Source organism: Bidens hawaiensis, unplaced genomic scaffold (assembly GCF_021521415.1).
Source record: "Bidens hawaiensis isolate Kalapana, Puna unplaced genomic scaffold, B.hawaiensis_p1.1 tig00001412_1, whole genome shotgun sequence".
In the NCBI taxonomy this organism is placed as follows: domain Eukaryota; kingdom Viridiplantae; phylum Streptophyta; class Magnoliopsida; order Asterales; family Asteraceae; genus Bidens; species Bidens hawaiensis.
Window position 1 is genome coordinate 3,225,540 of NW_027491079.1, and position 15,376 is coordinate 3,240,915.

Here is a 15,376-nt window from a genome sequence, read left to right on the forward strand (position 1 = left end):
CAGCAGCCGATAACTAGTAGAACCAGAAGATATCTTATTGCTACGGCCCGAAATGCACTCATGATCTAACCCTCCTGCTTCGTCATCTCTTGCATGATTTGATCTATCTTCTTCTTATTCTCTTCAATAAATTGTTCCACCTATTCATTGAATCCATTTTGATAAAGAAAATTAAGAAAGTTGGATAATATTGGTTCCGAGGGGAGGGAGGTGTTCTTGCCTCTATTTTATCACCCACTACACTTGGACTATTGGACTAAGGAGAAAAAGAAGAACTCATCCTTTCTCAAGGGATATAAACAACCATTTGACTATAAGTCCAAAAGCATCCGATCAATTCGATACCAAATCCAAAACCCCCGAATCCAGTTTCAATTCAATTCACCGATGACGATAACCGTCAGCTTCGCCGTCGGCGTACTCGCCATTCTCATGCTCTTACACGCCGCTTATCAAACTATTCAATGTACCTCTACTTATTATTATTGCTAACCCTAATTCTTAAATTAATAACTTAATTCTTCTTAATTTGTGATAATTAGATAGGGCTTTGCTTAAGATCACTGAAGATGAGTTCACTGGACCTCCTTATGAAGTAAATTTATTTGTATTTCTGTGATTTGTATGATGCTTGTGTTTTTAGGGCTTTTGTGGATCTGATTTTGAATATTATTGTGTTGATTTCAGGTTCTAGTTGAGTTGGTATTAGTAATGATTTTGAGTTTGTTTGCTGGATTGACTGTCCCGGGGAATTTTCGGTCGATTCTTCCGGATTCCGATGAGAATAGGTACTTATTATTATTATTAGTGTTGTATATAAAACAGTGTTGGATTTTACGGGTGCAAACAAACCGAGCCTTGTATGAGAAGATTGTTTAGGCTCCTCAAGCCTTAACTAAATTTTGTTTATTTATACGTTTTAATAATTTTGGTCTTTGGATCTATACAGTCAGTAACGGTGGTATCTCAGGTATCGGTCATCGTGTGAAACCAATAATATCGGCGATATTGACCAATATTCCCGAATCCCGATATCAACGTTTTAAGTATTAATTTTCAACTTTTAGTGTTTAATGTTAGTGTTTGAGTCTTAATCAGTTCCTACTTGCTACAACTGTTAGTGTTTTGTAGGGGTGCAAATGAGCCGAGCTGCTCGTGATCTACTCAAGATCGGCTCGTTAAAAAGCTTGATCGAGCCGAGCTTAATCGAGCCGGAGCCCGAGCTTCACTTATCGAGCTCAAGCCGGCTCGCGAGCCCAAACGAGCCTGCCATTTATATAATTTTTTTAAATATATATTTAATAATTATTAATTAATATATAAATGTTATGAAAAAATAAATAAAAATAACTAAATAATATCTATTATTTTATACATAAAATTATAATAAAAATATATACAAAATTAATTATAATTATATAAAAAATAAATGATCAATAGAAAACGAGCCGAGCCCGAGCTTCAAAATCCACTCACGAGCCGAGCTCGAGCTTTGAAAATAGAGCTCCAAATGAGCCGAGCTCGAGCTCTATGTAAGTTAAACGAGCCGAGCTCGAGCCTTGTCGAGCTTGATCTCGGCTCGGCTCAGCTCATTTACATCCCTAGTGTTTTGCAAGTTGCAAAAGGATAATTTGTTAATATTAAAAGTGTATAGTGAATTGTTAGTGCTAAGTGTTATATATATAAATTCTGCATGATATTAAATTTACCGATATGGCGATATCCCATCGCGATAACCGATATCTCAAATATCGGTCCTCAACCGATATCCGATATTTTTTCGCATTAACTGCTTAGTTTTGGATTTATGAGCTTTGGCTCATTTAAGGTACTGCACATTAGCCCGAGCTGAGCTTGGGCTCGTTTAAGGCTTTTTCAACGTATAAAAATAATTTTAAAAAATGTATCTAAATTAACTAATAATTATAAATGAGCCGAGCTTGATCTTGAAAAAACAAGTCATGTGCCAAGCTCAAGCAAGTCAAAACAAGCCGAGCTTGAGCCTAGTCAAGTTGATTTAGCCGGTGGAACTTGATTCGTTAGTTAGTTTATGAACAAATTTAGATTTCTTCTTGGAAGGATGAATGCAATATGAATTTAAATATGTTTAGTAATATGTAAATTAAAGCAAGGTTTTCATTGGCAGTTGAACTCTGCAGCATTTAACACGAGTTTATCACCTGAGATTTATCATTTATGTAATTAAGTGTATGATATGTATTTTGTTCTACGATTTTGGTATTATGTAACTTGTTTAAAATGCAGGGTGGTGTCTTTACCCTCAAATATGAACTTTATGATCTTCAATCATCGCGGAAAGGCGTTCCCTACAAAAACCGGTTTGAAGCTCAACTGAAAGAAGGCTCATATTTGTTTCTCACGTAATGGAATCCGTCTTTTGTAGCATCTGTTTGATGGGAATCCGTCTTTTGTAGCATATGTTTGATGGGATCTTAAGAGTCACACATATTGTGCTAGACAAACAATGACTCAAAAGGTTTCTTGTATTTTATTAATTTTAAAATGTTTCGAATTCTTGTTTTTGGTTATTATTTAGTTCATGACACGGTCGGTTTCTTCATGGATTGTTTTCAAGTTTGTAACCACATTAATAATTTGGTGTCTGTTTGAAAACAAGGAAGTGGTGGCGGTGGCGATGGCGATGGCGATGGCGACGGCGTTTACCACTCTCACGTATGTTTGGTTTCGGTGTTCATCATCGATCGGATTCTTCGAACAAGTATCATTTGCTTCAAATTACATCAATGATGGGGTCGGTCTTTTCATTGTTTATTAGTTGTGTGTTTGTTGTCAGTAGGGCGGGTATGTGATCTGGACAATAGCAGTGATGAAGGTGGCTGAGTCGCAACTGATTTTGATTTAACTACCCATTAGGTAGCCAGTTTTGCTAGCGGAAGAAGCGTTAATTAAACATTATTTTTTTGATCATTTCATCAGATAATGTTTAATTAGCTCTTCCTCTGTTGGTGTGAATTGGTACCCGCTTGTAAGTTAATTAAGATTAAATGTGCTTCTGTTGCGACCTTGGCCACCTTCATCGCCCCCATTGTTCCAATTCCATACCGTTGCATGGGCAACAAACCATGGAAGCATTGCCCACACCACAGCTTTAAGTATTCTATCAGTAATGCATACCAGAGCTGTACCTGAGAGTGGCTCACTGCTGCCATCACCACCGTTAAAGATTTTCAGAGGCCTTGTTTTTCTTAAATAGACACCGAGTTGTTAATAGATCGTTTATATTGGTTGCATTAGCCTTAAATTTTACAGTTTTATATGGTAGCAATATCGATACGTCTGTATAAATCAGGTTCATTAGAACTGTATAACCAAGACGCTCACGAATTTGAGTGACCGCTACTTTGGCTATAGACTTGCCAACTTCATCAGTAGCTTCATCATTTTCAGTTTCATCAAACTCATTGACATATAATCTACCTCCATTGCTCATATTCAAACAATTATGTCATTAAGAGTCCTGCAACCTTATTGAACTCATTTCAAACCTAGTAACTAGTAATGTAAGTGCTCCATATAACCCCCATAATTATGCGGTTACAGCGTACCATATATATCGTCGGAATTTGAAATTAGAAGTGAATATCTACAAATTTTGACTGGAATTCTACATTTGCAATGAAATTAAGACACCGAAGATCTTAGGTATATTGATTTGAACAATTTATACATGTATGTGATCTTGAATAATTTCATAAACTCTACGACTTAGATTGAATTACAACCCGTCTAGTGGGAGATCAAACACAACAGAAATAGAAAACTGAATTTTAATAATCCAAACTATTAACAATTAGTGGATGTTAATCCTTGCTACCAATCTAATTAGTGGCACTCATGACTTTTAATTTCGTTATCAATAGCAATCTCACTCTAACAAATCCTTAACTTAGTTTATATATGATGATGTGGCGTGCATTGTTATTGGTAACCAAATTAAAAGCTTGGATTCTGTAAATAGAGATTTATATTTATCATGGTTAATAGTTTTAATATTAAAATTCAATATTCGAACAAGATATGAACAAGTTTGTTCTTTGCAATAGATTTGAAAGTTTAAAAAATTTGGAGTATGAATAAACAAAATATGAAGCATGAAGCCTCAACAACCAAATTTTAAACCTGAAGTGGTAAACAAATCAAGATTTTGAAACAGAAAAGTAAAATAAAACGCTTTAGTTCAAGCACCAATCAAATTTGTTGGTATAACTTATTTAACTTATAGCATTGGAGATAGAGGAAGAATCGAAGAATCAAGCGTGAAGATCAAAGACATTATGTTTGATATTTCTTTTATCATTGGAGTTTTTAATTTTACTTGTTCATGGATTGTGTTATTAGAGTGTGTTGGTTTATTATTTGTTTATTTACGTTACAAATGAAGATGATTATGTTCCTTTAACTTTAACATTCTAGCATTTTGCTTATTTACATTTTAGTTTCCTAAGTCAAACACTCGAAATCCGATTAACCCAACCTAATAAAACCCAAACCTGAATAACAAGGAATAGATTATGGTAGGGTTTCAGTTCTGGACAAGAAACCCGACCCAAGAAATCCAAAATCTGAAACTCAAATATCAACCCGAAGAACATCCTAGGCGATCATATATGCGTCCTCGGCCCTCGATTCTGGAAAAAAAACATACGTTAGGGATATAAATATCTAACTTATAAGACCATCCATAGTCAATGGCATTTTGGAGAGTTTTGAGGCCAAAAGCCACCCCCCCCCCTTGCGCACTTTGGTTGGCATTTAGGAGCTAAACGTTTTGTACATAGCGTGAGGCTGACTCGAATTTTGAGGGTTGAGAGAGAGAGACACGTTTTGGGGGCATTTTTCCCATAACACCCACTTTTTACGTTACGGATATAAATATCTAATATTTTGGGAACGCATACAGAGGCGACCCGGGGGTTCCACACTCGGGTCCAGACAAATTCTTCAGCGCCTTCTCCGCTTGGACCTGGTCTCACCCCTACATTTGGCAAACCACCAATCGATACAAGTATGTATGCATCAATCACTTGCTTCATCTTATTTCTTCAATTTCTGTTTAATATTTGCTTTAATTTTGGTTAATTTGCTTTGATTAGGTATTATAAATTTGTTAAATTGTAGGTCTAGGTTAGGTTAGGTTATTACATTACGTTGATTGAATACGATGCTGTTGGTTCATGATTAATGAGCATCATGTCAAGCTTTAATTTAGAAATAACTGCTTATATTATGCATTTATGCGGAATAGGGCTGTAAATAAACCGAGCGTTCGAAGAGCTCCTGGAAGTTTGTTTATGTTCGTTAGTTTAATTTAATAAATGATCGATGATGAACGAGGAATTTAGTTCGATTTACTAAATGAACAAACAAGAATAGAGGTTATGCTTGTTCAATTGTGTTTGTGAACGTTCGATAATGTGTTCCTATACACCTGTTTGTGTTCGTTAAGGTTTTTAATGACTTTTCTAATCTTATCATAAGCGGAATTATTAACTTTAAATCAAAAATATATATGAGTATTATGTGAATAATTTATATGTAATGTAAAATTTACATATGAATATCAATTTTAAAAAAACCCCACCACAAACTTGTTAGCGGACCGAAACATTTTCAGTCCACATTCTTGGTTAGCCAAATCAAATAAAACATTGTTTGTGACTTTGTGTTCGTTTGTGTTCCTTCATTTTTGTTGTTTGTGTTTGTTTGTTGCGTTTGTGAGCCATTCACGAAGAAGTTCATTTCCTTATGAACGAAGACGAACAAAAAATTTTTATTTGGTTGGATGTTTATGACGCGTTCCTTTGCTCGGTAAAAGTATAACAGACGAACATGAACCATAACAAGGCCTTGTTCGGTTCGGTTGTTCACAGCCCTAATGGAAAATATTCATACAAATCATTTTACCTTGTTTACATGAAGCATAATTGAAGAAAACTATGTTTTTTTTATCATTGAATTGAGCGTAAGGTTGTGCTATAAGCGTGAATAAACATCTTGTTTGAACAGAAGATGCCATAAAATCTTGTAATAAAATTCTCTTTTTAGGCTTTGATTATTAACGAGTTAGAAAAGCTGGTTTTAACATTGTTCATTTATGCTCTATTGTTTTAGTTGGCACGATCATGCGATGCTATTTGAGCAGTACCATTGGAAGAAGGCTCTGCAAAAGAGAGAGAAATATAAATTCTCGGTATGCATATGAATGAATGATGAAATATAAACTTACATTTAGACTATGATTAATTTGATTGTGTTTGGTTGGTTACAGTGGAACGAGAACTGGAGCAGAGCGGCCCGTGATTCTTACTACTTTAACTGGCCAGTTTACTTCCCGTAAGGTTTTCATCATTGGCGGAAAAAGAAGTTGTAAGGATCTGGTAATATGATGTGGGTTCTGTTAAAAGTTGTAAGCCATGTGAGACTGCTCTGGCCATAATTTACTTCTGAATTAATGATTCTGTTTCTGAATGCGAGCGGTACATACAATTATCTTGTTTCGAGTTTGTTCTTCTTTCAGCATATCATTTGTATGGTTGTATAATGGTCTTGGTGAGTTGGTGCTATAAGTGTCCTTTGATAATAATCTTAATTCTGGTTAACATACTTGACCAGAAATGTTAATAACCGAGTTATTCTTTAATATATTCTAATTATATGGATGGAAGAGCCAAGAATTCAAATAGTTAATAGCAAAGATTCTAAACTATTCGAGTTCAAGTTGAGTTGGTTAGCCCGTTTAATAAAAGGTCAATTGCCAATCAGTTAAATATTAGAATGAAAAAAACATATTTGAAAACGTCAACCGGTCAGCTGCACACGACCTATTTAATCTATTTGTCATAATTTATGAGCCTGTGAATGATTATTTGTTTAACAAAATGGTCAATTGCCAACCAGTTAAATATTAGAATGAAAAAAAACATATTTGATTAGCTACCCACGACTTGTTTAATCTATTTATTACAATATATGAACCCGTTAATGATGATATGTTTAATGTGTTTAATCTCTTGGTTTAAAACCCGTTATTGGTTTTAAACCAAGAGACTTTTGTTATTTTTTTGCGGCCCATATTTTTAAAAAATGACTTTTAACCTAGCAGATAAAGTTTAAACGAGTAAACATAGTAAACGACGATTCACTAATGAACAAATTTTATATTATACAAATCCAATGTTGGTTTCTTTACATCTTTTGTAATTGATTAAGTTGTTATTTGACTCGATTATTGTTCATGTGTGATGTTTGATTCATGTTTGAGGCATATTAATGTATTTTTGAGTTATTTTTAGAGTTAAAGTTGAATTTTTATGTAATTGCATACAAACAATTTAACCCGGCTCAACCAGTTGTACCATTGTTGAACGGGATGCGGTACGAGTAAAATGCCAGTTTTTAAAACAATGATGAGAAACAAAATAAATTACTGATAACTGTGAGAACCGCATAATACACTTGTATCTTTTACTTTAAGTGTTACACAGAAGGTGGTTAAATAACCGCCTACCAACTATCTCATTAAATCATTAATCATTAATGCATTAAGTATAAGTATAAGTATTTTATGCGGTTCTCGCCATTTTCTTTTTTCTGAAAATGCGTTCAATAAAAAAAAATTATCTTGGAAACCACATAGTTGAAAAAGTAAGTTGGTAAAACTTAAAGGGTTATTATTGCTGCGTTTATAATTATTGCATGATTCCATAAGCATACATTTTCCAGAATAAGCTTTATTAACAATGGCGGTTCTTCATCTTCACTCTTTACGATTTCGAAACCATTTTACTAATGCAGTTGCTACCGGAGCATCACCATCTGGATCTTCACATCAATCCGTTTCGCCGCCCAAATTAAACGATTTTGATCGTTTGATTTCTAAATTCAAATCCAATTCACTGAGTTTTGCACTCTCCGGAACCCTAGCTCTCGCTGTAACTCTTTCAGGTACATCATTCAGTAACAAAATTGAAATTATCATCTGGTAATTGAGGTTAATTAGTCATATTACTTAGATTAATGAACTTACTGAGTATTCAAAGGCAATGTTTATCCTGCAAATAATGTAGATTCATACTAATAGTATTAAGCCACTTTGAAATTAAGCTAGATTTTCGATTCATTTGCCTTTTAGTTAAGAGCTTTAGTCGAACCGAACTGTTCATGAATTGTTCGGCGGGAAGTTTGTTTATGTTTGTTCACGGATGTCATGCTCGTTTGCTTGTGTTTGTGAACTTTCGATAGGGCTGACAATTCGTGTCTTAATAGGTTTTACAGGTTAGATACGGCACGCATAACACAAGTATCAAACATGAATACAACTCGTTTAACCACTTTATATGTCATTATTATAAGACAGTTTTAAGTTTCATGTACCAATAAGGGAAAGTGATGGAGTCTAGCCTACTAATTTCAACTATTTAAGAAAATAAAAGAAAATCGCATACCTCACTTTTTTTTATTAACATGTGTTATCGTGTCTTAAGCATGTACCCAATTGCCAGCCCTAACTTTCGATAATGTGTTCACGAACACTTGTTTACGTCCGTTAATGTTTGTTTGTTTATTTCGTTTGTTCGTTATGCAAATTTTGTAGATTCATATTAATGGTATTGATTCACTTGCAAAATCCTGCTAGATCTACGGTTCGTTTGCCTTGGGGTGTGTATGAGCCGAGCCCGAGCTCAACTAGGCTCGGCTCGTTTATTATTTACGAATTAATTTATGTGTTTTATTAATTATTTTGCACATTTGATAAAAACTTTAACAACCCTAAGCTCGGCTCGAGCTCGTGTGCAGTATCTTAAACGAGCCAAAGCTTGGCTTGAGCTCGATTGTGCAGTGTGAAATGAATACATAGAAGTCCAAAAGAGTTAGAACTTATTAATACAGGAGGCTCGGGATCAGCTCGTTTCTAGCTTTTTATCGATCCGATCTCGAGCGGCTCAGCTCGTTTGCCTACATTGGCCTTTTAGTAATATGAACTTGTTAGGAGTTGCTTTTGTTTTCTGTTTCCTGAATCAGTGTGCAGAGCGTAAATCCTAAACTATGTAGGAGTTGGATTTGCTGAGGCAAAAGTTGGAGTTAACAAACCAGAATTACTTCCCAAACAATTCACCACAGTTATTGACATCGCAGGATTCCTCTCAGATGGTCAGGTATCATTCGTTTTTCTTTCACCAATTTTTTCTTTTTGGTAAAAGGCCGAAGCCTGGCAAACATTTATCAACTCTTTAACCAAGTTAGCACTGCATATTCAGAAAACAACACATATACCACCAATTTAGCATCAAATGTGTCAAAACTTGTAAAATTAGAACTTATGTGTTTGATATAAAGAATTTTCATCTGTATTAACATCTTTTGTGGCATAATGTTTAGGAGAAAAGACTTGCAAAGGAGATTGATTCTATTGAAAAAGATACAGGATTCAAGCTCCGAGTTCTAGCTCAGAACTACCCTGATACACCTGGTATGCAGCTGCTCTAAATATGAATAAGTGAATTCTTGTATAAACTTTGTATCAAAATATAAGCATTATGATCATGTTAACCTAATCCTGCAATTTATTGAACATCTACAGGGTTAGCTATTAAAGATTTCTGGCAAGTGGATGATAGAACTATTGTTTTTGTTGCTGACCCTACTTTTGGTAATTGTTTCATACACCAATCTTTATACTCATTTATTCTTTTGGAAGAATCGATATGTTATTTAAAACTCGAGCAGGTAATATTTTGAACTTCAACGTGGGAGAGATTGTGGATTTGGATATACCACGTAGTTTTTGGAGTCGTTTGGCAGGGAAGTATGGAAATATGTTTTACTGGAAAGAGAAGGTTAAACAGTTTTATGAAGTTTTTCGTTAATTGTTGAATTTCTTATACAAATGGAGTAAATAAGTTTTAAAAAATGTAACAGGGAGAGGATGCATCTGTTGAAGCTGCAGTAATGGCAATATCTAATTGCTTAAGAGAACCTGTGGGAGCAAATAATTGTGCAGAGGTAAAATAAGTGATTATGGGGGTATAGAGATCTTTAAATGTTGTGTAATTAAACAGTTTATATTACAGATATTGGATTTGTAAATTGATTATTGACCATAAAAGTCAAAATGCATGATTAAATTAGAACTTCGATGGTACTGCCAACGATCCAGTTTTTGCCGAACTGGACTGTATCATCCTAGTAGTAGTACCAGTTAGTCTGAACTCTTTATGGGTCTTTTGAGGCATTATGATGTTTAGTCGTTAATAATTGCTACAAGAGTTTCGGTCAAGAGACTAAAAAGTCCAAGAACAGTGCGAGATGGTGACTCGCCCAGTTCAGATTGCGACTTTATTCCTCCTCTTCGCAAACTCATGAGCCGCAAAACAAATAATACCGTGAGAGACTATTTCAGGGTGTTTGGTCTTGAGGTTCCGTTTTGGTGAACCTGCAGTCAACATTATCGGACAAACGCCGCTCACACAAGATGTTACATTTGTTTTGGTGCAAAGATGGTTCATACACCATAAATGCTCTTTGTCCCTATAGTTGAATTAACTCTCTGATGCCTCTGAAATGTGCTTACTGCCTAAGGATGTTATTGTGTTGGTCTTGGCCGTTACTAGTTTATCGTCATGCAACCTGATTATATTCGTTTCTAACCATTGGGATGCTTGTTTATATGGCTTCTTATTCCTTATGTTTCCTTGGAGAAGTGTCACATCTTCTTAGGTTTAGCCTGTTTTAATGAATTAAAAAGTATTTTGGGGTTGCAAGCCTCTTACTGGACTTTTGTACTCGGTTCGTGACTGGTCTTGTGACAGGGACCAATTCGAGATGATCAATCTCCCAAGATAGTTAATCCGTTAAGTGGATCAAGCTCCAAAGAAATAAGAGAAAGAACAAGACATTTTACTTCATAATTTTCTTCTTTCATTTCACAACAAAAGGGTTTAAATACAAATACTAAATGGAAACATCATAGAAATATAAACAAACATTGCTAACGCGGGAACATGTATCATGGGAGAAACTACCAACTGATTGGAAACTACTAAATAATATCTTCGCTGTCCGGGACGCGTGCCTTGTCGTGATCTCCATAGCTTTACGATCACTTTGTGGGGTTTTGCTCTAGGTCGCAACTTGGCTTGTGTCGTGGCTCTCTTACCTTCAGGCCAATGTTGGGCCTTTGTTGCGGTTATCTCTGGATGTGAGATATGGGTGGTGTAACCCCATCATTAATCATGCATCTTCGGATTTTCCTATACTAATAAGGTTGCTTCTTGTGCTAAAATGCTTACTGCCCTCCCGACTCCCTGTCGTTCGCTAACACGTTACCGCCCAAGCTAACACCGGCCAATAACGCCTGAAACGCTGGCATGACGCATTGCTTAATGCCGACCAGCTTGCATAAGTGTTGCCACAGAACGGGGTTAAAACTGCAACATACGACCTAAATGAGTAACTTGGGTGTCACATGGTCTCTTCCTAACGTATCCGCCTAGGATTTTTTTCACTTTTTAAGAAAATATTAATTAAACTTTTATATAATACTTTATTGATCAATACAAAAAAAAAAGGTAAAGATTATTTATTTTAAATTTATTTAATTTTTGATATGTTAAAAAGTTAGAAGATTGTAGGATGAATTCTTCTTCTTCATCATCCATTTGTCTACCTCCACAAAAACCGAATCAAAATTCTCAAAACATGTATTCCATGAACCATGGTTTTATTTTAAAAATGGCAGCAGAAAGAGTCTTGGTCTCGGCAACCACACTCAAATCCCTCATTCCATGTAACCACTATTTACGAAATTATCATTGTCATAATAATAATAATAATAATCACAATCGAATCACCAAACGCTTCCTCCAATTTCCAAATTCTTTAATACCCACGAATCTTCATCCTCCAATACTCCGATCTCAATCCATTAATAGCATGTCTTCTCAATCGTCGTCTGTTCATTCATCATCAACGCCCATTAAAACGGTTAGCTCATCTTATCCTTTCAATTAGGATTAAATTAAAGCCAAAATAGTTAGGGGGTGTTAAATTGGTCGTCTTCTTGGGTTATTAATGGTAGGGGTGTATACGAGCTGAGCCGAGATTGGCTTGACTAAGCTCGAACTCAGGCTCGTTTATGATTTTATATGCATTTTTAACCGTTTTTATATATTTTTAAATAAAAACCTTAACGAGCCTAGCAGGCTCGGTTCGTGTCTAGTAACTTAAACGAGGCAAAGCTCGGCTATACCGTGTGAAACTAATACATAGAAGTCCAAAAGAATTTAAATTTTTTAAAAAATACACTTGGCTCGTTAAGGCTCAACAAGCCTATACAAGCTCAGGCTCGGCTTGTGTCGAGCTTTTTATTGATCCGATCTCAAGTAGCTCGTGAGCGCCTCGGCTCGTTTGCACCATTAGGACTTAACGGATCCAACACGACACAAACCTGAAAATTTGACACGAACACAAACATGAGTTGAACCCGAAAATCGTGTAAGACACGTGAACTCAAGCACGACCCCACATATTCACGGATTGACCCGAACACGACCCGTTTGACCCAGAATTTATTTTATTTTATTTTTTTGTTGTTTTCACATATTAATGCTTTGAAATTACATTTTTACAACAAAATTATAAATTTATATAAACAATTACATTTTTTTCCAAATATAAGAGAATCTTTATTCATCTAATTATAAAGCGTTTACATCAAGACAGAGGGCAAACTGGCAACAAGTTGCGCCGCATGCGCTGTTTAAATAGCAAAACCCAATCTTTTAAACGCTACATCGATAAATCTTGGAGTCATAGCATTACTATGCACCCGTTGGACTCGGCTAAGTAGCCCCGCAGCTTCAGGTGCGAGGAAACCAAAAGTGTCAAATGCGAACGGTATAAATACGTGTTGGTTGTCAATACAGGCCTTCTCATGTTTAGTCACCTTGCATGAATATTAGGTTTATTTTCTTTTTTTTTTTTAGTTTTAATTTTAGGTTGACATACCCAACCAATTTAGTTTATTACATAAATCACATTATACAAAAACAAAATATAAAATAAATGGTTATACGGGAACTCACTGGGTTCACCCGAACCTGAAATCGTGAATTTCGTGTTAGTTTCGTGTTGTGTCATAATTTAATACCCCTAAGCCTAATTGAAAATTTTGACATCATATTTGTGCTGCTGATTCCAGGTGAATGTGATTATTAAGGGGACAGTTCAAGGGGTATTCTACCGGGACTGGACCGTGCAAAACGCTACGGAGTTGGGTTTAAAAGGCTGGGTGAGGAACCGGCGGGATGGCTCCGTGGAAGCTTTGTTTTCAGGGAGTGCCGATAAGGTTGGGGAGATGCAGGAGCGGTGTCGAAGAGGGCCACCGTCTGCAATGGTTACCAGCCTTAATGTGAATCCTTCCACCGAGGATCCAGGGACAGGGTTTGAACGCCGACCAACTGTTTAATAAAAGGCGTGAATCACTCGAGGCAAGAAAAGTTACAGTCTTGAACCTTTTTGTTATTATTATATATCCTTTTGTTGAATTATGTTAGGATTATAAAGTGCATGATTATGCCTGCTTGCTTTAAGTGTCTATGAAACTGCATGTTTAAGCATCTATGTTCTCGGTTTCTTTTGAAATAGTATAGACGTTGCATATCAGTAATTCCATACTGGCTAGCGTAAAATAGGTTTGCCTTTATCGGTACTTTGACACAAAACAAAATAAACGAGCCTGCGAACAGCCAAACTACAAGCAGGAAAAACAGAAGAAACAGACCGTAGAGGTTGCCTAACTTTGGTCAAATCAGTGCTAGGTTGTCCCGCATTGTATTTTACGTCTATGCTCAACGCTCCTAATAAGACCATAGTGGCCTTAGAACGTATACGAGGGAACTTTGGTGCGCACTCGGTTGGGCAAACATATATTTTCAGCTTTGGGAACTTTGGTGCACACTGGGTTCGCTAGATGTTGCACTAAGCCCATATGTGCGACCAAAGGCAGTCTGTATGGGTGAACAAATCGGGTATTTTTAGGAACCGGTTCTGGATATGGTCAACAAAAATCAAGAACCGGGTCATGTGGGACCGGTTGCGGGTTGGGTTTTGACCGGATATTGGTTGAACCTGTTCTGGCGGTCCAGGTCGGGTTCGAACCGGGTTTTTTTTGCCCACCTCTAGCCTAGGGCAACTAATGACTAGAAATATCTAGGCTCCATTAATCGAGTTAGTGATTTGTAATAAGTTTTCCCACATAATGGTTTTTGTGGCAGACCATACGCATTATCAATGATCATGCCGGAATTATACCAACTAATGATCCAACAATCGCTAGAAAAATCTGGTTGTTTATAACCTGTTGTCTTTAAATAAGCTAGTGTCCCACAAAAGTCGATTTATCCTTTGATCCTAATCCAAGCAATGTGCAATTCTAAGTGGCTAAGGTGCTATAGGTTGGTCTACTAGGCAGAAGTCCCAAAGTATCAATCATTTACTAGAACTAGAAATGTACTCATATATGATGGGCTTAGAAGAAAATAATAGTAGGTCCAAAATGCCAAGCCTCCATAAAGGCCCATTAATCTAATGGGATTACTGGTTTAGAGATTTCCATGTGGCACCATTGCACATTTGCATGTTAAAGAAGTAACACCATACTAGAGGAGTAGAGGTGCACAAAAAAACCCGGTTCCGACCCGGACCCAGAACCGGTTTCTACACGTACCCTGCTTGCGGGTAGGACCTGGTATAGGATTTCTCCTCAAAGCCGTACCCGGAACCCGAACCGACCCGGTGGAACCGGAACCGGGATACCCAAACCAAAACCCGAAAAAAACCCGGAAATCCCGGTCAAATATCCGACTATATCTGGAACCGGTTCCTACCCAGACCTGGTTTTAACTGTTGTTGACCAGCACCGGAACCGGTTCCGGTGCTTGAAAATACCTGGTTTGTGCACCTCTACACCATACCCAGGGGATAAACACAGGGCCGACCCATAGGGGGGGCTAGGTGGTCGACGGCCACAGACCCGACACCCCGCTAGGCCCGATTTTTTTAAAAAAATTATATATATTTTTATTAAAACAATATGTATATTTAGTGTTTAAACTCATTTGTATAAACCTTAGTTTGGTCTAGTTGTAAAGAAGTATTACTTCCAACCAAAAGGTTATGGGTTCTAGTCTCATATGACACATGTTTAATCTTATTTTTATATAAAAGTTTTTTACACAACCTAAATTATAACCAATTAAGCCCATATCAATTTTAACTTGTTTAAACCCAACAAAATACTCCTTTTATTTAAAGTCTAAAAAAATTTTCGCCTTCG

General features: G+C 36.3%; 3 protein-coding genes and 1 long non-coding RNA gene across 4 annotated transcripts; all 4 read left to right on the top strand.

Moving 5' to 3' along the window:
* Positions 1-332: 332 nt before the first annotated feature.
* LOC143574534 (membrane magnesium transporter-like) lies at positions 333-2,497 on the top strand. The gene is made up of 4 exons (XM_077059130.1): positions 333-466; positions 543-595; positions 688-788; positions 2,266-2,497. The coding sequence occupies exons 1-4, from the start codon at positions 388-390 to the stop codon at positions 2,354-2,356; spliced, it is 324 nt and encodes a 107-aa protein (XP_076915245.1). The 5' UTR covers positions 333-387; the 3' UTR covers positions 2,357-2,497.
* Positions 2,498-4,920: 2,423 nt separating this feature from the next.
* Positions 4,921-6,528, top strand: LOC143574542 (uncharacterized). The gene is made up of 3 exons (XR_013142615.1): positions 4,921-5,047; positions 6,154-6,232; positions 6,311-6,528. It is a non-coding gene; the product is annotated as an uncharacterized LOC143574542 (long non-coding RNA).
* Positions 6,529-7,781: 1,253 nt separating this feature from the next.
* On the top strand, positions 7,782-10,160 carry LOC143574550 (thylakoid lumenal 15.0 kDa protein 2, chloroplastic-like). The gene is made up of 6 exons (XM_077059142.1): positions 7,782-7,986; positions 9,094-9,197; positions 9,421-9,511; positions 9,623-9,691; positions 9,769-9,878; positions 9,961-10,160. Exons 1-6 carry the CDS (start codon positions 7,782-7,784, stop codon positions 10,051-10,053), a joined length of 672 nt encoding a protein of 223 aa, XP_076915257.1. The 3' UTR covers positions 10,054-10,160.
* A 1,813-nt stretch (positions 10,161-11,973) lies between these two features.
* LOC143575318 (uncharacterized) lies at positions 11,974-13,507 on the top strand. Its single transcript, XM_077059723.1, has 2 exons — positions 11,974-12,024; positions 13,241-13,507. The coding sequence occupies exons 1-2, from the start codon at positions 11,974-11,976 to the stop codon at positions 13,505-13,507; spliced, it is 318 nt and encodes a 105-aa protein (XP_076915838.1).
* Positions 13,508-15,376: the final 1,869 nt, after the last annotated feature.